This window comes from Aspergillus ruber, assembly GCF_000600275.1.
Source record: "Aspergillus ruber CBS 135680 unplaced genomic scaffold scaffold00001, whole genome shotgun sequence".
NCBI classification, from domain to species: Eukaryota; Fungi; Ascomycota; class Eurotiomycetes; order Eurotiales; family Aspergillaceae; genus Aspergillus; species Aspergillus ruber.
The window spans coordinates 247,511-270,584 of NW_024467297.1; the positions used below are offsets into that span (position 1 = coordinate 247,511).

A 23,074-nucleotide genomic window follows, 5' to 3' on the forward strand; every position below is an offset into this window, starting at 1 on the left:
ATGGTTGCCGCGCGGCATGAGTACTGTTTGAATGATACAAAGACATGCACTTCTTGCATTAACATCGTAATCCAAGAAATTGAAATTGCCATAGAATTGATCAATGGTTAATATTCTATATACAGTGCAGGATGTTCTGAATAGTCTTAAGAGGCAATAGAAGTATAGGTGCCTGAGTGCCTGAAACAACCTGATTGGGCCTAGCGCGGGCTTTGTTCGAGGCTGGGAATTTTTCAGACGTTCCTCTGTTTTCTCCCTCCCACCGCGATCTCCAACACTTTCCCCCTCGTTATCCGTGTCCAGTTCGTGCTCTTTGCCCGGCTGGGATGCTGTGCTTGCATTTGAGCTGTTTCTGGTTCTGAAAGCTCTTTTTTCCGCTTTTATTTGACCTATTTTCCTGTGACGACTCTGTGAAGAACTCCCTTCTTCATACCCCCACCACCACCAAAAAAGAAAAAAGGAAAAAACGACACCCCTTTCCCCACTTGGGTCTAACGTTTTTGAGATTTCCGATCTTCTCGAACTAGTTCCTATTCCTGAACGGGAAGCCAGTGAGGTTCTAGAGCAACAATCACCATACGAAACGACGAGCAAACAATCATGTCTCTACTCCCTCCCGAGGTCCACTCCGCGCTGGGCCAGCTGCTGCGCGCCCTGACCACCGCCGATAATGCCGTCCGCTCCCAGGCCGAAGAACAGCTGAATAATGACTGGGCTCTGAACCGTCCCGATGTCTTGTTGATGGGTTTGGTGGAGCAGATCCAGGCTGCTGAGGACACAATAGTAAGTCATGCTGGCTTGGCTTAGCTCCACGGGGTCAAAGGGGAGGTATTGGTCCCATTGGGGGAATTACTCCCTTCTTACGGGTCGGCCCAAAATTGTCTCTCCCTTGCTCCGTTTATAGTTTTCTTAATTCGTGTACAATCATTGGACCTCGGTTGTGTTGATCATTTCCTCTCAACAACAGACACGTACATTCGCTGCAGTGCTTTTCCGAAGAATAGCCACCAAGACAAGAAAAGATCCCATCACGAATGAAGCCAAAGAACTCTTTTCGACCCTTACCGGAGAACAGCGATTGGTTATCCGCCAAAAGCTGGTGTCCTGTTTGACCGGCGAGTCGGTCACTGATGCTCGGAAGAAGATTGGCGATGCCGTGGCCGAAATTGCGAGACAATACACCGACAACGGTATGCAACATGTTTGATCAACGAGTGCAAGCGTGTGTGAGAGTTTTCTGATGGTTTTCTTGCGTTTTATAGGAGACCAATGGCCGGAACTACTTGGTGTTCTGTTCCACGCCAGTCAATCCCCCGACGATGCGGGCTTGCGCGAAACCGCCTTTCGCATCTTCTCGACCACCCCCGGCGTTATCGAGAAGCAGCATGAAGACGCCGTCTTGGGTGTTTTCGGCAAAGGTTTCAAGGATGACAACCCTTCGGTATGTCGGCCATTCGCGACTTCATGCTTTCTGGGGCTCAGTTGAGCTAACACTATGTGCAGGTGCGCATCGCAGCCATGGAAGCTTTCGCCGCTTTCTTTCGTTCGATCTCCAAAAAGTCCCAGCCCAAGTTCTTTCCCCTCATGCCCGACCTGCTCAACGTTCTCCCCCCTCTGAAGGAGGCACAGGACAGCGACGAGCTGTCTTCGTCCTTTGTGGCTCTCATTGAGCTCGCGGAAATCTGCCCAAAGATGTTCAAGGGCATGTTCAACAACCTGCTCAAGTTCAGCGTTAGTGTTATTGCCGACAAAGAGCTTAGCGACCAAGCCCGCCAGAATGCCTTGGAATTGATGGCTACTTTCGCCGACTACGCACCCAACACATGCAAGAAGGATCCCGAATTCGCACAGGAGATGGTTACGCAGTGTCTCAGCTTGATGACCGACATTGGAATCGACGATGATGATGCCGAGGAGTGGAACACCTCTGAAGATGTAAGCCTCTGCGTTCTGACCTGAAAATGGACATGCGAATAACCGACGCTATATAGCTCGATCTCGAGGAAAGCGACCTCAATCATGTTGCCGGTGAACAGTGCATGGACCGTTTGGCCAACAAGCTCGGTGGTCAGATTATCCTTCCTGCTACTTTCTCATGGATCCCCCGGATGATGTCTTCCTCTGCTTGGCGTGATCGCCACGCGGCTCTAATGGCCATTTCTGCTATCTCCGAAGGATGCCGCGATCTTATGGTTGGCGAGCTCGACCAGGTGTTGACGCTTGTTGTCCCTGCCCTCCAAGACCCTCACCCACGTGTTCGATATGCTGGCTGTAACGCCTTGGGCCAGATGAGTACCGACTTCGCCGGTACAATGCAGGAAAAGTACCACGCAATTGTGCTGAGCAACATCATCCCCGTTCTTAACAGCCCAGAGCCTCGCGTTCAGGCCCACGCTGCCGCTGCTCTGGTCAACTTCTGTGAGGAGGCAGAGAGGAAGATCCTTGAGCCATACCTGGCCGATCTTCTTCAGCATCTGCTGCTGCTCTTGCGTAGCCCAAAGCGGTATGTGCAGGAGCAAGCTCTGTCGACTATTGCCACTATCGCCGACTCCGCCGAGACTGCGTTCGCTCACTACTACGACACTCTGATGCCACTGTTGTTCAATGTCCTGAAGGAGGAGCAGTCCAAGGAGTACCGGTTGCTGCGTGCTAAGGCCATGGAGTGCGCCACGCTCATTGCGCTGGCCGTGGGTAAGGAGAAGATGGGCCAGGATGCCTTGAACTTGGTGCAGCTGCTTGGTCACATCCAGCAAAACATCGTCGATGCGGATGATCCGCAGTCGCAATACCTGCTCCACTGCTGGGGCCGGATGTGCCGTGTTCTGGGCCCTGACTTTGTCCCATACCTCCCTGGCGTTATGCCACCGCTCTTGGCTGTTGCGGCTGCCAAGGCTGACATCCAGTTGTTGGACGATGAAGACCAGATCGACCAGGTCGAGCAAGATGAGGGCTGGGAGTTGGTGCCGCTCAAGGGCAAGGTCATCGGTATCAAGACTAGCGCTTTGGAGGACAAGAACACCGCTATTGAATTGATCACCATTTACGCCCAAATCCTGGAGGCTGCGTTCGAGCCGTACGTGCTGGAGACTATGGAAAAGATTGCTGTCCCAGGACTTGCTTTCTTCTTCCACGACCCTGTGCGAGTGTCGTCGGCTAAGCTCATTCCTCAGCTACTGAACTCGTACAAGAAGGCCCACGGTGACCAGTCGCCTGGGTTCGCAGAGATGTGGAACAAGGTTGGAGAGAAGATTGTTGAGGTACTGAGCGCAGAACCCACGGTGGACACCCTTGCAGAGATGTACCAGTGCTTCTACGAATCGGTCGAAGTGGTAGGCAAGAACTCTTTGACTCAACAGCACATGCAGGCCTTCATCGATTCGGCCAAGTCGACTCTCGAAGATTACCAGCTACGTGTAAAAGCTCGTCTGGAAGACCAGGCCGATGCGGAAGACGGTGAGGAGGACCTTGAATATGAATACGCTGTGGAGGACGATCAGAACCTGCTCAGCGACATGAACAAAGCGTTCCACACCATCTTCAAGAACCAAGGCAACACATTCCTGCCATCATGGCAGCGCCTGCTGCCCTTCTATGATGCATTTATCACCAGTGCCGACCCGACACAGCGACAATGGGCTCTGTGCATTATGGACGATGTGCTGGAGTTCTGTGGTGCCGAGGCTTGGAACTACAAAGACCACATCATGCAGCCTTTGGCCGCAGGTTTGCAGGATGAGAACGCTGCCAACCGGCAAGCGGCCGCCTACGGAGTTGGCGTTGCCGCACAGAAGGGTGGCCCCGCTTGGGGTGACTTTGTTGCAGCCAGTATTCCCAGCTTGTTCCAGGTGACGCAGATCCACCAGTCTCGGACGGAAGAGCACTTGTTTGCGACGGAGAATGCTTCGGCCAGCATTGCCAAGATCTTGCACTTCAACGGTAGCAAGGTGCAGAACCCTCAGGAGATTGTGGCGAACTGGATCAACACCTTGCCCATCACCTTTGACGAGGAGGCAGCACCATATGCCTACTCGTTCCTTGCACAATTGATCGAACAGTAAGTTTCCCGCTCTTTCATGTTACAAATGCAAATGCTAACTGAACAGACAAAACCCTGTTGTGCTCTCAGCTGCCGACAAGGTGTTCGGGTATATTGTGCAGGCCCTGGAAGCCGAGACGCTGCAAGGCCAGACCGCCGCACGCGTGGCCGCCTCTGCAAAGAAACTTGTGGCTACCACGGGGTTGAACGCAGATCACATTCTTTCGGGTGTGAATCCGGATAACCAGGCCACGGTTCGGAGCTACTTTCAGTGAATTGAAATGATGGGAGAACATAATGGGAAATAGGTTTCGGTTTTCGTACACAACCTTCCCTTCTTTTTACAGTATGATATATGTCCAGTATGATAACTTTGATATCTTGATGTGTGATGTTTGATGCATACATCTCTCTTCTTTTTGTTTGATATCAGATCAGCGTTTGCCCTGAAATACACCGATCAGTCGTCTAGAATAGGCATGATGATTCGATCTGTTTAATTGTGTTATCTGGATAAATATGTAATTGTGCTGGATAATGTACGGCATGCCATAGAACATTGAATTTACTGCACTCTGCTGACTGAGCAATGCAAATAGTTGTATAAAACTAGGGCAGTCCAACAAACCTCAGACCCTGTAATTACTCGATCACCCTTGGTGTTTTCTTTAACAAATCCGTTCAAGCAATGACCCGAAATTTCGAATCCTAAATTGTCCAGAAAGAAACCTTCTCGTGTATAACTATACCGATAACATCGTGGGAGGTCAGTAACTGCCCCCGCCTTTACCGTGTACATATTGGGGCTAATATACTGTGGCAGGACTTGAAATCCGGAAATCTTCACCAAATTTCAGCACAAGAATACTATATCGTTACTGTCGAGAGATTATAGGCTTCCCTTTCGACGTATGCTGGGGGAATTTTCCATCCCAACGACGATGACTACGGGAGATTTGCTCCGACAAGTCGATCATGATATGGCTGTGCTGGGGAAGTATATCATACCTGATGAGTCAGTATACGCTGACGCGTAGCTAAGGTGAATGACGATGTTAGCAATAGCAGACTCAGGACCCTCGGTTATCAAAGTTCGGGTCAGAAACCGACCATTCGTTTTGCTCGAGAGCGCCCATATCTATCCCGCTCACGAATAGACGAATGAAATCTGCAGGATCACAGACGCTAGATTATCGATAACAACAGTATTAAAGAGATGGGTAGCCCGGGAATACTTTCGCTGCAAAACGGCTTGCTTTTGAATACGAGTATTCATGTAGTCTGGGATGTGTGGCGGATTGGTATTGATCTAGACATATCTTCCTCCTATTCTTCAACTATATAACAATATATACCAATGATTTATTTACGCACAGGAAGATTCCAAAATCATCTGCTTTGGCGAAGGCACCATGATGCTAGGTGGACGCAGACTCGCACAGTCCGCTATAAACCCACTCAACCCTAACCGCCGCGTCAGTCCCAACCTTCTACGATGGCATCTCCGTTTGCGTATTTTGGAGGCTATGAGGGATGTGATATTGCGAGTCTGTTAGATTTGATCTGGTACTGCAGCGGGATGATATAGGAGCGATTACAGGTATGGATAGAGGGGAGTAAATATGACGTGTGCTATTTTGTTGGTCACTTGTATGGGTGTTATAGGAAACAATCAATAGTTCATAATGTATTGCGCCTTCCGATCTATATCTGCCCGCGTGCTACGCAACTACCCTAGGCAGAAGTATCACCTCTCACTCTCACCCCCAAGCACCAAGCTCAGCACCTCAAAATGTCAACCCTTAGCCTGCCCCCGTAACGCGGGTGCGATGACTGGTAAATACGACACCTCCCCCTTCCCCTCTCGATACCTCTACTCCTAGAAGATGACGGCCACTCTCACCAAATTAAAGACCACCTAGAAGGCCTAGCCTACGACCACACATCCCCCAGCAAAGGCATACAAGGGCTTCAACTCTGTAACCACATCAATAGTGGAACCCAAACACGCTGAATTGGTCAAACTCCCGGAGGAACACAAGTACAATATCACGCCGGACGAACAAGCCAAGGGGTAGAAGGACACCGACATGTGCCATTTTGCGCCGGATCCGAGGAGAGATACCCGTGTTATTTTGGGGTTGCTTGCTTGTTTGTACACGGCATATTCGCAGTATCATGATGGACAGGGTCGGATGGTGGAATTTGTGAAAGTGCCCAAGGACATGCCACAACATAAGGTTTATTCTTTTACTGGTATTTCTTCTGAGGACCTTAATTATCTGTATCCCAAGATGGCGTTGTGGCCGATTGAGGCGAGTTGGGAGACATCTACGCGTACTTTGAGGACGATATTGAGGAGTATGAGTACGAGTAAGTGCTATACAAGGGGTCATTCCTGCACAAGGATAGCTAGCTAGTATCTGCTCTGTACCTAAAATGGCCAAATAAGACTCCCTATAGCTACACAACTTTCTCTAAAATCTCCAACACCTGCCCTTTCTCCTTCAACGGCACCGGGTTCGATACACACCACCGGTCATGTAGACTGTTCTCCGCCAATCCATCCAAATGCTCCCGTCCAACCCCGACATCCTTCAAACTCCGAGGCAGTCCCAGTTCCCGAATGATAATATCCAACACATCGCCCAGATCAACCTTGTCCCCATCAACACCACGACGGCTCAGCACATTTTTGACGATGTCATCGTGGAGAAGAAACTGCCGCACAAGGTCCTGGCGGTCGTTATTGGCGTTATGTGCAGCGTTGAATTTACACACAGCCGGTAAAAGGATGCAGCTCGTTTCACCGTGTCCAACACCCAACGGTCCAAGCTGGTGTCCAATTCCATGACTAGCACCCAACTGAATCCTTCCGCTCGCACAAGCAGCCATGGCATCCACAGATCCAAGCTGACATTGTAGTCTTGCCTCGAGGTCCTTCACATCCCGTTTACAATTCACCAATCCCGGAACCAACAAGCCAAGCGCATGCCTCGCCATCGCATCCAACGTATCCGTCCCATTACCACCACGCAAAGCGCACAGCGTCTCAACACAATGATCCACAGCACGAACACCCGTACTCAACCAGATAGAGTCCGGCGTTGTAGATGTAAGTTCTGGGTCGAGGATAATCAGCTGCGGGCCTTGTGTTGGGTAACTAAAGGAGTGTTTTCTGTTGCTGCCGGGAGTAGTGTCATCGGTGCCGCCGGCGAAGTTGGAATATTCGCCTGCGGAGAGGGAGGTTGGGATTGAGACTATGGGGACTGTGGGTGGGCGGATGGAGCCTTTGTTAGGGCTGGTTGCAGTTAGATTGAGCAGGTCGGAAGCTTGTTGGATGTTGTTTGCGAGGGCCTGCACCTGTTAATACGTTTATCTAGGCTGAACGGGTTGTGGAGTTATACCAATGCGACAATCTTAGCACCGTCCGTCAAACTCCCCGCGCCCAAGGTGAGCAGTAGATCTGCCCCAACTTGTTTCGCATCTTGCACGATCTCGAATACTTCTGACCACAGCGTATGGCTCTTCATTCCAATCCGCACCCCAACAATCTTATCCTCGCCTAGGGAACTCTTCAATTTCTCTAGAGAGTCCGTGTTGCGGGCCAATGACCCTGAGCAGATGACGTAGACGCGCGAGGCATTAAAGAGACCGGGGACATGGCGGGCAGCGGCGGAGGGAAAGGGGATACCGTAGGAGAGGAGGGGACGGGGTTCGTCTGCGAAAGCCGTGCGGACTGTTTCTGGCATTGTGATTGATTTTATACTCATTAAGTATAGGTAGAAGAAATTGCTAGAAGAATTGATTAGAATTGGTTCTGGGGAAACGCGGATGAACCGGTTATCAGATGAACCTGTGGGGTGTGGGGCAATGGCATCATAGGCTTTAAGCCTCATATTTACATTATCTATGCAACCGTAACTACTTAACGCCATATACATGAAGTATGAACATAACAGAAAGAATATACTAGAATCATGCCTTGCCACCAGCCTTCTTGGCCAGCAGGTTCAATGCACTTCCCGCCAAGACGAATCCACATTGGTCCTTACTCAATGTGTGGTTGACGGGGATCAGCACCGTCTCTCCAGACTTCTTGGTCACCTTTATCTGAATCGAGCCCTGGCCACCAGCCTTTAGGACATCGTATAATCCAACAGTGTCCACGATGTCGCATGCATCGATTTTATCGTAGTCCGCCTTATCCGCAAACGTTAAGGGGACCAGGCCCTGTTTCTTCAGGTTGGTCTCATGGATACGGGCAAAGCTTTTGGCCACAATGATCCGGCCACCGAGGTAACGCGGTTGTAGGGCGGCATGTTCACGCGCACTACCCTCACCGTAGTTATCCTCAGCGACAACCAACCAGGGGATGCCCTGGTCCTTCCATTGCTCAGCCAGCTCGGGGATGCCGTGCTGCTTACCGGCGTCATCGTAGGCGACGTTGGTCTCGCCGGTGGCGGCGTTGACAGCGCCGATGAGGGTGTTGGCGGAGATGTTGGGCAGGTGGCCCTTGTATTTCAACCAGGGACCAGCAGCGGAGATGGTGTCGGTCGTGCATTGGCCCTTGACCTTGTACAGGACCTTCAAGCCGGAGAGGTCACCGGCGGGGAAGGGGTCGAAAGGCTCCAGGAGAGCCAGACGGTCAGATGTCGGCGAGACCACAACATCGCACGAGGCGTCAGGGACGGCCGCGGTCGGCTTAAAGGATGGGTTGCCGTCAGCGAAGCCCTCATCGGGGAGTTGCGACCCAGTAGGCGGGTGGAACTGGAACTCCTCTCCGCTAGGGGTCTTGAGGGAGTCCTTCATAGGGTTAAAGGTCGTGCTGCCCGAGTAGGCCAAAGCAGTGACGAGCTCCGGTGAGGCGATGAAGTTCATGGTGCGACGGTTACCATCGTTACGGCCCGGGAAGTTACGGTTGTACGAGGTGAAGATGGCATTGTCTTCACCCTTGCCAACACCGTCTGTCCGCTTCCACTGTCCAATACAGGGTCCACAGGCGTTGGCGAGAACCTTACCGCCAGCCTCCGAGAAGGTGTTAAGGGTCTGGTCCCGGTCCAGAGTGGCACGGATCTGCTCACTACCGGGGGTGATGAAGAAATCGGCCTTGGGCTGGAGACCAGCAGCAGCGGCCTGCTTAACCAGGTCCTCTGCACGGGTCATGTCCTCATACGAACTGTTGGTGCAGCTACCAATCAGACCAGCACCGAAAGTCTGGGGCCACTGCTTCTCGCGCACCTGATCCGCGAACTTGGACACAGGCACTGACAGATCAGGGGTGAAGGGTCCATTGATGTGGGGCTCAAGGGTCGACAAGTCGATGGTGATCAGCTGGTCATACTCAGCCTGGCCATCAGCACGCAACAGGTGACCAGGTCCTGAAGCAGCGATCTTGGAGGCCGCCTCAGCCACATTGCCACGGTGAGTGGCCTGCAGGTATGGCACCATGCTGGGGGAGAAGGGGAAAAGAGAGGTGGTAGCACCCATCTCAGCACCCATGTTACAGATGGTAGCCATACCAGTGCAGCTGAGAGTCTCGACACCAGGACCGTGGTACTCAATGACGAATCCAGTACCACCACGGACGGTGAGCTTACCAGCCAGGTGAAGAATGATATCCTTAGGGCTGGCCCAGCCGTTCAACTTGCCCTCCAGACGTACACCCAGAATCTTGGGTGCCTTCAACTCCCAAGGAGCATCGACCAAGGCGTCGACGGCATCAGCGCCACCAACTCCAATGGCAATAGCACCAAGACCACCAGCGTTAGGAGTGTGACTGTCCGTACCCAACATCATCAATCCAGGCGCAGCATAGTTCTCAAGCACGCTCTGGTGGATAATACCGGCACCAGGCGGCCAGAACTCAATGCCATATCTCTTCGCCGCACTCTCCAAGAAATCAAAAACCTCCGCGTTCCCCTTGATCGACGCAGGCAAGTCCGTATCCGCACCCCGCTCCCCAACAATCATATGGTCACAATGGATACTAGCAGGCACAGCGGTCGAGGGCAAACCACACGACATGAACTGCAGCAACGCCATCTGCGCAGACGCATCCTGCATCGCCACACGGTCCGGTTTGAGCTTCAGGTTCGCATTTCCACGGATATCGCGGCCGTTGTTCGTGCCGGTCATCAAGGAGTCCTCGGGGTTGTCGAGGTGGGCGTAGAGGATCTTCTCGGCGAGGGTGAGGGGGCGCGAGGAGCCCAGCACCCGGCGAACTTCTTCGAGTCTCTGGACGGTCTTCTCGTAGGGGGGCATACGCAACGACGAGGCCTCTGTGGCCAGGCCGCGACGGTTGAACATTCGTTGTGGCGATAGGCATGGTGCCAGCTATATGCCATAAAGGCCCGTTAGTCAATCGGCTCAATGCAAAAGATATGGATTCACTCACCCTCCGAGAGGCGGTGGCCCGCTGCCAGACAAGCTGCCTCACCATATCGAGCTTATTTTCTGGTGGTCCTGAGAAAGATATTGCGTGGAGAAAGAATAAAAAATCGGCCTTTTTTTGCAGGCGGTGGTTTTTGAATTCTTTTTGCCTTTCCTCTGATTGGCTGCTGTGTGCCGATGCCGGTTCCCCGTGAATTACGGTATGTATTGTATTGTATCTACATTTGTCACTTTCATAAATGGCGAAGCACAGCTATGTATTGCATGGCATCATGTATATCAGGGCTAGTATTCACTCTATAGAGGTACCAGGCCATACTAACATCCCAAAAACACATGTCCTAGTAAAACGCCATCATGAATCCCAAGATAAGTTCCATCCGAAGAAACAGTGTACAGCGATAAGAAGCCCTCCCCAGAATTAGATACAATAGATAAAGCAGAGTAAAAAACAAAACAAAGCAAAACTAAAAAAAAAAAAAAAAAAAAAAAACACGTAGTGGTCGGGAAAGATGAAAGGAAAGCAAAAGTACATATTCGAAGGGCAGGCTCTATCAACTCCTTTCATCTTCTTCGTCTACCGATGCGCGGAGCTCCCATGCAATATCGTAACATTCGGCGAGCAATGCATTGATGCTGCCCTGGCCTTCGGGAATGTCACTGCCCACATAGAACTTGCCGTCGACTCGCATGTTATCAATCGAATTGAGCTGCGACAGATTAGCTAGTGTCCCTGATTCCCGGGACTCGAGAAGAATCAAACCTTCATGCTGTATGGGTAAAGTTCACGCGAGTTCGACACGCCTCCAGACTCCTTGACCTCCAACAAACACCGCCGCAACGTTTGAAGCTGATTATATACTGGCAACAATGCCTCTGATACCGGTTCGGACGAGATAAGGAGAGCATAGATGTATGCGTAGCTTCGGCGAATCAGGTACAAGAGTGTCTGGTGAGACTGTCAACACCAATCAGTTTTCAAACCCGATGTAAGGAACGTACCCGCTGTGCATGGAGGTCTGCCTGTTGTCCATCGGGGCTGACAAAATTGCCGTTAACTCGCGCCTCGTCAATACGATCAAGTTTCCGCTGAAACTCGAAAAGGTCTGTCTCACGAAGAGACCACGCTTGCGTCACGGACAGCCGGTCTAATTGATTGCGAATCTCAACCAGACGTTCGTATTGCTCCTGGAATCCTTCGCTGATTTGTCCTTCCCTATACGGTTGGTCAGCCAGATTTCCGTTGGTCTGAAGTTCGAGTCGTGCGCACCGCTCCAGAACAATCTCAGTCCACCGCCAACATCGCTCCAATAATGCTTTCAACGAATCCTGTCCCTGAAGAGGTGCGCCATCAGCACCGATAAATTGACCGTCCTTCAAAGATCCCTGAATTTTCTCCAGTTGCTTTCGCAGGCTAGTCACTTCCGATGGAGAGAACTGTCACTGAAGGTTAGTATGGACGTCCAGGCTCTCGTATGATGAATTGCGCCAACACACCTTCGATCGGGTATTAACCGCAGACGTCGACCGCAAAATAGAAACAAGTGTTTCATGTGTAGGCGCAAGCTCAGGTGCCAAAATGGAAAGCCCCTTCTGCAGGCTTTCCAGGTGCCACTCGCATTGTTGGATCCGACTCTCCAGGAGCTTCAATAGGGCTGGGGAATATGCCTGCCTGCCGCGCTCGAGAGTTTGGCGCATGTCTGCCAAGGTCTTGGTAATTGAAGAAAGGTCTTTGGAGCTATAAAAGCCGGCTTCTTCGAGATGGTCGAGCAAGCGCTAGATCTAGTCAGAAGAAAGTACAATCAGGCGATAAAGCAATAGAAGTACCTTAACCGTAGTCGCAAGCGAATATCTGAATCACTATCAGCCACATACGTCAACGCGCGGAGAGTTTCACCTACACTGCTGGAGCTTCATTGTTTTTGCCAACGGTCAAGAACAATAAGGAAATCAGCTGAAAGCAATCATCCAAAACGTAGTCCACTATAATCCCAGCCCAGTCCAGTTAGTCATATCCTCAAGCCATATGGCTCGTGCGCAAACCGTTGTACTAACATCGGTTGTGAGGTTGCCGAGGATCCTGTCCTTCCCGGACTGCATGCAGTTGTTCCACCTCCTGAATTACAGTTTCGTACAGCGGAATCACATCGCGAGACTTTATGTAGGACGACTTGTCTCGTTTCAGCAATAAAAGAGCATCGCGGGTGCGAAGAAGGCGTTCAAGGATAGGCTGTTCTTGCGGATCACGCGGAACAGGAACGGCGGGGGAATCCATGATGGAGGAAACCAGAGAGTCCGGTGAGGAAGGAGAAAATCGGAAGCGAGAGTGGTGAGAGTAAAGAAAATAATACAATGTCGATCCAGATAACGAACGAGTCGAAGAAACAAAGGTGAAGTTGATAGTACTAAAAGCGGTGCATGAGGTAGTATGATTTCTGCCTCAGGCTCTGAGGCGGAGACGATGATGGCATCGCTACCCACTATTCCTGTTTCGGAAAGAGTATGCTCACCGCCTAAACTAATCTCAAATGGGACAGCCCTCTCGCTTAGGGCTTTGGCAGCCAAACACACAAATTGGACCAACCGCCGCGGTGGGTTTCGTTTCGGGTAAGTCGTTCGCTGAGACCTCCTTCGCGACCTTTTCTCTCTTTCCTTTCTCTCTATCCCATCCCGCCAACTACAGACTCCCCAGTCCCTCGACAATAACCTCGCCGACCACCATGTCTACTGCCGAGCTCGCTTGCTCCTACGCGGCCCTCATCCTCGCCGATGACGGTGTCGAGGTTACCGTACGTTCCTTGCCCTCGATTTGAAATTACGCGCGATTGTTGGGGAATAGATGGGAATACAATAAATGGCATACGCGCCATTGTGAAGAGGAGGGATTATACTGGAGGATTTTTTGAGAAATGGGAAAATGCGCATGTCAAGACGGACTCCGGCTGATGAATTTTCATTATACAGGCCGACAAGCTCCAGACCCTCCTCGGTGCCGCTAAGGTCCAGGAAGTCGAGCCCATCTGGACTTCCATCTTCGCTAAGGCTCTCGAGGGCAAGGATATCAAGGAGCTCCTGACCAACGTTGGCTCTGGTGGCCCCGCCGCTCCCGCCGGCGCTGGTGGTGCCGCCGAGGCCCCCGCCGAGGCTGCTGCTGAGGAGAAGAAGGAGGAGGGTAAGGATCACAATTTGATGGCTCAACGATCATCTGGGAAATGATACGCTAACTTCTTTACAGAGAAGGAGGAGTCCGACGAGGACATGGGCTTCGGTCTTTTCGACTAAGCGTCTCGTTTGCTCTCTTCCGTGTTTCTCGTTTTTTTCTGTCTCCTTTTAACGTCAACCCCCTCGTATCCGATATTACGCCCTGCACGAAGACCGAAATGGGAAAAGAAAAAAGAAGATTATACGGACAAGGACATCCAGTGGGACTGGGCGCTTTGCTTGCATGATGGGTTATGTCGTGACAGAGGTAATGGAACGGATGACGCTAGGATTCCGGCAATAGAAATGATACAAAAAAAAAGCAAAAACGTTTGACTTGCTTTGTTTTACCGGGGACTTCTACAACATCTCCGGGTATATACCATTAATTGCGATATGACTTGTCTAGTCTAGTGCCCAGTTTCAGGCCATGTCTGCCACGTGACCATGAACAAAAGGATTCCGTCTGCATTTCTATTCTCTGTATAAGCACAAACTCCGATTGCAAATAGAAAACACCCAACGCCATCCTATTCCCATAAAACGAGCAAATTGTCTAGCCCCATAGATTCGCCTATAACTTTTGAACTCCGTAAATTTTTTATAGTTCGATGTGTCAGAACATGTACCTCCGAAACACATGCGCGATCAAACCAAACCTAACCCAAAACGGTGGTTTTCTAGAATGTTGCAAGTCAAGCGACGGCGACACTGGGTGGATCCCGGACGGCGTACAAATGGAACTGCACGAAAATCATCACGTCCTCGGCCATTGTGCCCAGCGATCCAATCAGCCACGGGAGATTCGTAAGGATGTAGTTCTTCTCGGTGGAATGGCAGAGGATCTGTGATGTTAGAAAAAGGTACTGGCTTATATGGGAGAAGAACTTACCCCAGCGCCATAGGTCAGGTTGCCTAAGACAGAGAGAACGAAGAACAGCAGGGAAAGACCCTCGCACGATTTTTCGCAGTAGTTCTTCCAGATCTGAGGCAATCGCGCGCTGTTCCCCATTAGTATCCAAGATCGATCGCTCCCCAAACAGATATTCACTCACCCCAGATAACACACAGCACTGATATACCCCAATACCTGCGCCCCCACAGCCATATCAACACCCCCATTCTTAACAGGCAGCGCGGGCTTCCACATTCCCGACTGCCAGGCGACAACCCATCCAACGCAGCCAATCATCACAATAGCCAGAACACTACTAGTGTTCTTCACCCACGCACTCCGTCCACCATCCTCACCCTCATCCAACATCTTTGCTAATGGGTCCTCCATTTCGCTACCACGACGACCATTCAAAAGCGCATCCCTCTGCGCCACCACCGGGCCAGCTTCTAGGTTATCGCTAAAATGTCTACCCAGTAACGGGGTCGTCGGATCGGGTGTTTCGGTTGACGAGCGACGTCTGCGTTCGAAGGCTTCGAGGCGCGAGTTGCAGTTCTTGTAGTAGATGCATTGGCCAATGAGGACGCCGTCTGCGATGCAGAAGTAGAATGCGATGGTGATGATGACGGGGACGAGACCGGCCCAGAGGCCACCAATAAGATTGGTTATGTCGCCAACGAACCAGATGAAGATGAAGAGGAGGGAGATGGCTTCTGCGTTTCCATTGCGGTAGTTTTCGATCAGTTGGGGGACCTGTTATTGGGGAGATTTCGTGAGTACATATCCCTCTTTTCATATACTTCAGGTATGAGGGGGGAAACCTTACCAACAAGAATATCCAGCATGTCAACGAAATGGATCCCAGAAGACCCGACGCAGCTTCACGGACCGTCAAGGGCATGGTTTGCTCCGCAGAGACCCCAGACAGTAACTCCAGGAATGGCATGACGAGAGGGTTTGCGACAAGGTCTATAAGGTTATCTGACAGTGACAGCACAGGTGAGCTATAGGGAAGGAAACATGAGGCGGGGGAAAGGTTTCAGCATCTAGAATATTGTGCCCAAAAGAAGAGATAAGCGCAATTCAGGAGGTAGAGTTCATTCAAGGAGATTTGAGTTGTAAAAAAAAAAAGATCTGAATCACGGAGTATCAGAATGGTGGAGCGGCCGCGATAAGGATTGCTGATTAAGCAGGAGAGGACAGTGTTGCGTCTGCGACTACGTTTCAGGTTTTATAGAAATAGTAAAGATAGTATAATTTGGCATATGAAGGCATGATTGCACTGATGCCGTTGAAACTGCCGAAAGTATTTTAGGCGCAGTGACGCATGCATATCATTGGGCTGAGGAAGGTGTGTTATGCACCCCTGATGTAAAGATATACAAAACAGTAAGTCTCCACGAGATCGGCATGGCGCTGCGTCCTTTATATATATATCCAGACCAATCGGCATTTTTCCAGTGGTATCAATTCTGTATTCTAAAAAGTACCATCACACCCCGCATCACCATTCACATGCTCTGCATAAATCATCAAACTTGATCCTGCAGCATCTCCAACTCGTTTTCCAACATTGCCACCACAATGTCACCCAACGCTTCTCGGATCGGCCCGTACAGGAGCTGCTGTTGAGCTGAATTGGGCTGGATTCCATCCAATGCATCTACATAATCCATAAGTGGGGTGTAATCAATAAGCTCATCCCAATTACCCGGGTCGACACCATGCTCTTGGAGGTATGCCTCCAAAGCCTGCATGCCATCAGCCAAGAGCCACTGCTGGAGCACGGGTTGATCCTCGACTGATGGATGTGGGACGCCTGCTGTATGTCCTTCCTCAGTCTCTTCACCGGGACGAAAATCATCATTATGCACTTCTTCGTCCTCTCCTTGTCGGAACCGAGGGAAGTGAATGGCTCCGTTGTTGATCTGGTCGAGAAGATCACGAAGCCATTGTGGTCGTCCAACCTCCGGAATTCGAGACAAGTATGACGGGGTTGGGTCAGACTGCTGGCGGTGAGCGTCCGATTCAAAAGGAGGGAGAGGATCGGATGCGGAAATACGCCCAGAAACGAAGCGACTAGGAAGATGGGTGGTGACCCGAGGAATGTCGGAAAGAATCACATGACGAGCAATATCCAATGTGATCTCCGGCGGTTCAACAGGTTCCTCCTTCTCTGGTAAAGTATCCGCGACCTCGACAATCAACGAAACGATCTCTGGTGTGTTCCAGAGGTCCTTCGCTCGTGCGATGTACAGTTCGGTGAGTAGTTCATGAACATCAGTTGGTGGCATCTTGCCCCAGACTCGCTTGGGCATAGGCTGGATATCTAGTTCCTGTGCGAGTCTACAGAACACCCATGGGTAGCGGGACATGGCAAGACGTAGTTGTTGCCGGCATTCCTGAGGTTTGTTCAGGCGGAGATAAGCCAGTGCAAGCGAGCACTGGATATTGGGATACTTTTCCCATTCCTCACTCAACCGAGTCTGGGTACACAGCTCAACAAAATGAGCATATTCCCTACCTCGAAGAGCCAGGTGATCGATCATTAGTCTAATGCAATACGGGTCATTTGCATTAAGGCTGAGAAGCAGCTTAGCCCATTCATATGCAGTCCTCCATGTCCCCTTCATCCCCAAATTGGCGATGTATCTCCACCCCACAAGCCAAAGTTCCCGGTTTTCTGAATGCCCGAAGTCAAGCTTTGCCTGCCCCTCTTTGATGCGGTTGTTGAACGTCGAATGGGCGGAACGACCAATATTGAAAAGTGCACGCTCAAGAAGGTCAGCGGATACGGCATGGTCGCCCTGATGCTTGGCTATATCAGACACTTGAAGTATCGTGGAGATATGATACGGGTTGTATTGAAGGAGGGCGATTAATCTTTGCGGGTCCATCGATTCGACGCACAGATCGAACTGCCGCTGTACATCCTGATACGAGAGGTTGTGTACGATCCGATATTTCGTAGAACCATCCGGAAGCCTTTCCTCCAATTCCATTCCCAAACCACCGTTAGGAGCACGGGGCCATTCATCATTTGCCTGCATGAGAGAGTTCCGCCGCAAAGTCACGCCCGCTAAGCTTTGTCCTCGACTTGCTGGACAGTATCTTCCGGTCAAAGCGCGCCCAAGATCCACCGTCTCGGTTCTCCCTCTTCTGCGGCCTGCCCCGGAGTCATCCTGGTCAAAGTTTTCCAACACGACGTTTCCGAACAGCTTCTTCATTTCGTTAATTGCATTAAGGGCTCTCGGGTCGATACCTAATAGTTGTTCGGGGGTCTTTGGGAACGAGCGATCACTCGTAGACAATGTAACATTGCCATCTTGCCCGGGTTTGTTCTCGACGGCCAGATCTTTCAGGGCGTTGTCAATATCATTCAATTTTGCACCCTTTGTCTTGGTAGATGCTGGCCCTTCCGCACCGCTTGTTTTGGGAGGAGTCTTCTTCTTCTTCTTCTTCTTCTTCTTTTTACTGGCTTCGGTGGGTTTCGAGGGTTCAGGTTCAGGTTCAAATTGTGGCAGTTGGGGGGTCACATCTCCGGTATCTTCTTCAGGCTCTTCCTCTTCCTCTTCTTCTTCCGCAGCATTCAGAAGATCGAAAGCGTTGAGCTTCGGTTTAGATGGTCGCAAAACGGTTTCATCTTCGCTCGATTCGTCTTGGTCGGCTTGCTGCAATTCCTGCTCGCGAAGCCTTTGCAGCTTGCGAACCGCGCGGGAGGACATCCAGGAAGACTAGTAAAGAGGGCAGAATAGTTTATAATGTTAGTGCTGTTAACATTAAAAAGCATCAAAATAAATCTTCGAAAGACCGCGGGGAATGACGACACTGCCGAGTCGGGCCTAGCGCAAGATCGGAATCCCAAAGTGGAAGCTCACGTGAGATACTTTACCTTATGCCATTACATCACCTGACCTTCCCCGTTTCTCCGCGGTATCGACTATCGAGCACGGTTTCACGCTCACCTTTGGAGTAGATCCCCTTCTCTATTCTTCCAGCAGGCGCTGGACCTTTCCTGCTTCGCAACGTGTTGTGATCTTATTTTATCCGCAGGCCAAATGCGTCGTGCGGCTATTCAGGCTTACCGCACTGCTCGGCGTGTACCGGGATGGAGAGTCGCACTCAGGAAACCGTGCATTTCGTTCTCCAGTCACCAGGCTCTCACCTCGCCCGTCGGCAGAATTCCAGCCTCTCTACAGTCCTCAATGCAGCTACGAAACTTCTCCCTCGCTGTGATTTCCACTATAATTGCCTCAGGAGCTTGGTATGTCTACCAGGGTGACAACTCCCCGTTAGCATCAGTGGCGGGTTTGAATAGAACTTCGCTGTCGTTGTCGGGTATCGCTACAGCACATGCCGAAGCACCATCGGACTCGACTCGTCGTGCGCTCCTTGTGGAAAACGACCAGTTTTACACCACTGTCCTCTCCGAAGATCAGCCCCTTTCTAAGAAGACTGACGACTCGGACCGCCGCGTTCTCGGAATGTTGACACCGGAGCAAGCAACGCAGAAACTGAGGAAGAACCAAGAGTCCTACTTGGTGAATCGCGGAAAGGGAGTGGTTCGATACGACATTGTTCAAGTTCCCAGCAACTCGCCCATTGAAGATGACCATGCGGAAAAGATTGTCGAGGTGCCATCGTCCGTGGCCGCTTCTAGGGAGGGCAGTGCAAATAGCGACTGGATGTTCTGGGCGGTGTTTGATGGTCACTCGTAAGTATTATTTTGGGAGGATCTCATAACATGTTCTGATTCCGAACTAGAGGATGGACCACATCGGCCAAACTACGCAATGTCCTTATCTCCTACGTCGCCCGAGAGTTGAATTCTACCTACAAGACTGCGGCTATCGACCCTTCGTTGCTCCTCCCATCCTCCGCGGCCGTGGATGCAGCTATTAAGCAAGGATTCGTCCGTTTGGATAACGATATCGTGCACAACAGTGTTGACAAAGTCTTCAAATCTAGTTCCCGGAGTGTTGCTGCTGAACTCCTTGCTCCCGCTCTATCTGGCTCCTGTGCTCTCCTTGCTTTCTATGACTCTCAGTCCAAGGATCTGAAGGTTGCTTGTGCTGGTGATTCTCGTGCGGTCCTGGGCCGTCGAGGGCCTGGTGGGAAATGGACTGCTACGCCACTCTCTGAGGACCAGACTGGTGGAACTCCGTCGGAAATGAAGCGTCTGCGGGAAGAACATCCTGGTGAGCCCAACGTCGTCCGCAACGGGAGAATCCTCGGCCAATTGGAACCCAGCCGTTCATTCGGAGACGCGTTCTACAAGTGGAGCAAAGAAACCCAGGAGAAGATCAAGCGGCAGTTCTTCGGACGAACTCCTTCTCCACTACTCAAGACCCCTCCTTATGTTAACGCAGAGCCCGTCATCACAACGACCAAGATTGATCCTAGTCAAAATGACTTTGTCGTCATCGCGACTGACGGTCTTTGGGAGATGTTGAATAATGAGGAAGTTGTCGGGCTTGTGGGTCAATGGCTCGAACAGCAGCGCGCTGGTGGTGACAAGTCGTGGCTGAAGAGCTGGTTTGGATTTGAGAACAAGCAATTGCCCGTGGAAGCTTCTCAACAGGAAGCTCTAGGAGGTCAGCGTGTCCCCATTCGCCAACAACAGTACGATATCTCGGCTGCCGCTGAGAGATTTGTTACCGAGGATAACAATGCTGCCACTCACCTTGTCCGTAATGCCATGGGCGGCAAGCACAAGGATATGGTCTGCGCATTGCTGACCCTTCCTAGCCCGTATTCACGGAGGTACCGGTAAGATACATGCCCTCTTTTGAAGTAATCGAAGGACCCGTGGACTAAAAATTACCTAGCGACGATGTTACCGTTGAGGTCATCTTCTTTGGCGACAGCGCTGACACCCGTACGGTTGCCATCAACCAGGAAGCCAGCGCTACAGATGAGAAGGAGAAAGCCAAGCTCTAATTACCTCCCCGTTTAGTCTTCGACTCTCGCATTTTGTTTATATTTGTGTTGCATCTCTTTCACTTCACATCTGGGTAGGTCTTGTTTTACGGCACGTTTGGTACGGCGTTGATTTCAATTTAGTAGTCTGTTTAGGCGACTTTGGGATGCATGCTAGATCTTTGTAGAATATTATACATATCGCTTGCCAATAATTCTTCGATTCGGACCATAGTCGCTCATTTCCTTATTCCCCGACTGCCACGTGAACAGTCATGCCCTGAACATAAGATGTGCCTTCGAGTCTTACTCTACGACAAACAAGCGCAATAGGGCGTAGGGATAGAGCCGCTTTCGAGTTTTCCTGACAAAGTTGCTTATCCCTGTACTTTCGAGTCGCTTCGCTTTCTTCCCTTTATGCAGTATAGCAAGCACAACTACTCACTTAACTATAATGCCTCTTTAAAATTTTCAATGAAGCAGGTATTACAAAGAAAAGAGAATCATAAACAGATTAGCTAGATGAAGGAAACATGGCCAATCCTACAAAGAAGATACAGAAGACAACAAGGGGAGTGGCATTTTATACTACAGTTTTTCCCACCTCCAAAGACGATCGTTAAACACCATGAAAATAATTTGGTAGCCTATGAGATGGCATGGCAGTTAATGCAAATAAAAATAAAATAGGAGTCACTGTTTACAGGAGCAGCTTTGTTTTTATTTTCATATATCTATATTCAGACCGGCCCTGCGCCTGAATCCTATTCCCCCAACTATCTTTTTCTTTTGATTTCTCACTCTGCGCTTCGCCGCGTTTCCAGGCGCTTGGTTGCTTGGTGGCATTCCCGTTGCTTGGGAGTGGCCGGTGTCGACTTGTCGGATCTCTGTTTGTCGCACCGACGCTTGTCGTTGCCATTGTTTTTTGGATTGAATTTGGGATTGGGCGACAATTTTGGGGTTTTTTGTTTTTTTGGAGCCGAGAAGAATCTCGAGGGCGTCTCGAGTTAAATGCAAAGGTGAGTGCTGGCGCACTAGTACATATTATAGACGAGCAATTGATTATAACAGTCCAGTCGGCTCGGTGGTATCGTGAAAACGAGACCAAGCAACATGCCAGGGAACCAAAGCCTCCGTTTCCCCCTCCAAGACGACGACCTCAGTGAAGATGACCTTTTCGTCCCTTTCTCATCAATGAGACTCGATCCACCCTTAGAAGACGACCCCAGCATCAGCTTCGCGCTCGCCAATATAGACGTGAGCGATGACGAGGGCGAACCAGTCCCCGTGAGTCCCAATCATCGTTTGGTCCCTAGTATATTCACAGGGATCTTTTCCAGACCCCAATCAGCCCGGGGCACCACTTATCAGCAGACGAGAGACTCCCTCACGGATATAGTTAACAGACTCATGCAACTTGAGCGTCTTGTCGGCCAGCATGTATCTGCCCCGATACCAATCGCGATCCACACCCAACCAGCCTTCGACGAGGCTCCGTACCCTAATCAGCCGGCGAACTGGGAGACGCACCACGAGTACTTTCTTTGGTCGTGTCGAGGTATTGTCTCCACAATCACAGACCATCTTCAGGCGGTTTTCCAATTCTCGCCGCCGTTAGAGAGGTCGTTCGTGAGGGCTAAGTTGAATGATCACAACGCACTGAGGCAGTTTGAATTCTTGCAGGAGTATCTCCCAGGCGAGTCCCATTCGATCCAGCGTGCAGAGGCTCGTATTATCTTGTGGGAGACGGGTTTATCGGACCCAGATGCTCAAGAGGGCAGACAGCACATGGAAATACCCCAATTCAGTCCCACAGACCATCGATACGAGAGACCTAAGATACCGCATGGTCAACCCCCTTTCACCGACTGGGTGCACATTCATGATAGCTATCTCTTGCTGTTTTTGGGCCATCATCCTCACGTTTTTTTGCGGCAGTGTCATTGGATGTTCGATTGCCAGCCGACGGATCATTTTGTTTCTATTAGGATGGCACAGCTTCCGTTTTTGGGTATTTCCGCAGAGGATATTAGCGAAGCATTGGTGACTTTAAAGCGGTTTGGCTCACCAGCAGCGGCCGTTGAAGAAGGTGTTTTGGTTATTTGAATCAACAAACTGATGTTTTTAAAAACATGGAGCACTGGTATTTAATGTGTCGGACTCGCGGTAGAAGCTATCATGAATTTTGCTACGTATAGACCCGGTTATTGGTTGATGATAAATGTATTCATTCTCCCAGATTATGAAAATATAAAATAATAAAACAAAAACAAATCAAAGAATTGCCAATTCGCGGGTCTCCCTATCCCAGAGCAGTATGGACTTTCCTTGGGCGGGGATGCCCTTCAGCTTGATGCCATTGATGGCGGTATATTCCACCAATACATGGCCCTTATGGATAAAATCATCTCTTTCTGGCGTGGGGCCCATGTAAATCGTGATGTGGGAGTCATCTGTGTCGTGCGTGTAGACCCCGTCTCCCACAGGGACTTGGGTGGTGTCATGGTCATGGCTTCTGTGGGTCCGGTTGTCAGTTGCTGTAGCTCTGGGAAGCAGAACTTAAAGCCCGCACGGCGGCTGCGACCTGTAATATGTGTTCCAGCATTGTATGTCTATACCTGTCTCCAACG

The 23,074-nt window shown here is 50.6% G+C and overlaps 9 protein-coding genes across 9 annotated transcripts; 4 read left to right on the forward strand and 5 right to left on the reverse strand.

Moving 5' to 3' along the window:
* Positions 1-259: 259 nt before the first annotated feature.
* Positions 260-4,624, forward strand: EURHEDRAFT_407398 (nuclear import receptor PSE1). The gene is made up of 6 exons (XM_040780540.1): positions 260-783; positions 968-1,190; positions 1,263-1,441; positions 1,504-1,935; positions 1,992-4,054; positions 4,104-4,624. Exons 1-6 carry the CDS (start codon positions 601-603, stop codon positions 4,309-4,311), a joined length of 3,288 nt encoding a protein of 1,095 aa, XP_040643126.1. The 5' UTR covers positions 260-600; the 3' UTR covers positions 4,312-4,624.
* Positions 4,625-6,499: 1,875 nt separating this feature from the next.
* On the reverse strand, positions 6,500-7,788 carry EURHEDRAFT_445514 (iron-containing alcohol dehydrogenase; the record flags this gene model as incomplete). The annotated part of the gene is made up of 2 exons (XM_040783539.1): positions 6,500-7,393; positions 7,444-7,788. The coding sequence occupies 2 exons, from the start codon at positions 7,786-7,788 to the stop codon at positions 6,500-6,502; spliced, it is 1,239 nt and encodes a 412-aa protein (XP_040643127.1).
* Positions 7,789-8,014: 226 nt separating this feature from the next.
* On the reverse strand, positions 8,015-10,478 carry EURHEDRAFT_446015 (aconitate hydratase ACO2; the record flags this gene model as incomplete). Its single annotated transcript, XM_040783564.1, has 2 exons — positions 8,015-10,372; positions 10,434-10,478. 2 exons carry the CDS (start codon positions 10,476-10,478, stop codon positions 8,015-8,017), a joined length of 2,403 nt encoding a protein of 800 aa, XP_040643128.1.
* A 481-nt stretch (positions 10,479-10,959) lies between these two features.
* Positions 10,960-12,852, reverse strand: EURHEDRAFT_407400 (uncharacterized protein). The gene is made up of 8 exons (XM_040780541.1): positions 12,485-12,852; positions 12,331-12,412; positions 12,257-12,281; positions 11,927-12,205; positions 11,700-11,866; positions 11,432-11,645; positions 11,193-11,378; positions 10,960-11,139 (listed from the first exon to the last, which is right to left on the reverse strand). Exons 1-8 carry the CDS (start codon positions 12,702-12,704, stop codon positions 10,984-10,986), a joined length of 1,329 nt encoding a protein of 442 aa, XP_040643129.1. The 5' UTR covers positions 12,705-12,852; the 3' UTR covers positions 10,960-10,983.
* Positions 12,853-13,144: 292 nt separating this feature from the next.
* On the forward strand, positions 13,145-13,846 carry rpp1 (ribosomal protein P1). Its single transcript, XM_040780542.1, has 3 exons — positions 13,145-13,218; positions 13,394-13,601; positions 13,665-13,846. Exons 1-3 carry the CDS (start codon positions 13,150-13,152, stop codon positions 13,709-13,711), a joined length of 324 nt encoding a protein of 107 aa, XP_040643130.1. The 5' UTR covers positions 13,145-13,149; the 3' UTR covers positions 13,712-13,846.
* Positions 13,847-14,325: 479 nt separating this feature from the next.
* EURHEDRAFT_511678 (PQ-loop repeat-containing protein) lies at positions 14,326-15,471 on the reverse strand (the record flags this gene model as incomplete). Its single annotated transcript, XM_040785985.1, has 4 exons — positions 14,326-14,475; positions 14,523-14,631; positions 14,686-15,278; positions 15,352-15,471. The coding sequence occupies 4 exons, from the start codon at positions 15,469-15,471 to the stop codon at positions 14,326-14,328; spliced, it is 972 nt and encodes a 323-aa protein (XP_040643131.1).
* Positions 15,472-16,057: 586 nt separating this feature from the next.
* EURHEDRAFT_373382 (transcriptional repressor TCF25 family protein) lies at positions 16,058-18,250 on the reverse strand (the record flags this gene model as incomplete). Its single annotated transcript, XM_040778526.1, has 1 exon — positions 16,058-18,250. One exon carries the CDS (start codon positions 18,248-18,250, stop codon positions 16,058-16,060), a length of 2,193 nt encoding a protein of 730 aa, XP_040643132.1.
* A 212-nt stretch (positions 18,251-18,462) lies between these two features.
* ptcF (type 2C protein phosphatase ptcF) lies at positions 18,463-20,656 on the forward strand. The gene is made up of 3 exons (XM_040780543.1): positions 18,463-19,239; positions 19,290-20,294; positions 20,354-20,656. The coding sequence occupies exons 1-3, from the start codon at positions 18,584-18,586 to the stop codon at positions 20,463-20,465; spliced, it is 1,773 nt and encodes a 590-aa protein (XP_040643133.1). The 5' UTR covers positions 18,463-18,583; the 3' UTR covers positions 20,466-20,656.
* A 637-nt stretch (positions 20,657-21,293) lies between these two features.
* Positions 21,294-22,823, forward strand: EURHEDRAFT_534787 (uncharacterized protein). Its single transcript, XM_040787309.1, has 2 exons — positions 21,294-21,463; positions 21,521-22,823. Exons 1-2 carry the CDS (start codon positions 21,456-21,458, stop codon positions 22,548-22,550), a joined length of 1,038 nt encoding a protein of 345 aa, XP_040643134.1. The 5' UTR covers positions 21,294-21,455; the 3' UTR covers positions 22,551-22,823.
* Positions 22,824-23,074: the final 251 nt, after the last annotated feature.

Bases quoted from the DNA above. Each gene is read 5' to 3' on its own strand.
- EURHEDRAFT_407398 (XM_040780540.1), top strand. From the start codon at position 601: ATGTCTCTACTCCCTCCCGAGGTCCACTCCGCGCTGGGCCAGCTGCTG. The intron at 784-967 runs GTAAGTCATGCT...TCTCAACAACAG, and splicing joins AGGCTGCTGAGGACACAATA to ACACGTACATTCGCTGCAGT. The intron at 4,055-4,103 runs GTAAGTTTCCCG...CTAACTGAACAG, and splicing joins CTTGCACAATTGATCGAACA to ACAAAACCCTGTTGTGCTCT.
- EURHEDRAFT_407400 (XM_040780541.1), bottom strand. From the start codon at position 12,704: ATGGATTCCCCCGCCGTTCCTGTTCCGCGTGATCCGCAAGAACAGCCT. The intron at 11,379-11,431 runs GTACGTTCCTTA...CAGTCTCACCAG, and splicing joins CAGACCTCCATGCACAGCGG to ACACTCTTGTACCTGATTCG. The intron at 11,140-11,192 runs GTTTGATTCTTC...AATCTGTCGCAG, and splicing joins TTTACCCATACAGCATGAAG to CTCAATTCGATTGATAACAT.
- ptcF (XM_040780543.1), top strand. From the start codon at position 18,584: ATGCGTCGTGCGGCTATTCAGGCTTACCGCACTGCTCGGCGTGTACCG. The intron at 19,240-19,289 runs GTAAGTATTATT...ATTCCGAACTAG, and splicing joins GCGGTGTTTGATGGTCACTC to AGGATGGACCACATCGGCCA. The intron at 20,295-20,353 runs GTAAGATACATG...AAAATTACCTAG, and splicing joins CCGTATTCACGGAGGTACCG to CGACGATGTTACCGTTGAGG.
- rpp1 (XM_040780542.1), top strand. From the start codon at position 13,150: ATGTCTACTGCCGAGCTCGCTTGCTCCTACGCGGCCCTCATCCTCGCC. The intron at 13,219-13,393 runs GTACGTTCCTTG...TTCATTATACAG, and splicing joins ATGACGGTGTCGAGGTTACC to GCCGACAAGCTCCAGACCCT. The intron at 13,602-13,664 runs GTAAGGATCACA...ACTTCTTTACAG, and splicing joins TGAGGAGAAGAAGGAGGAGG to AGAAGGAGGAGTCCGACGAG.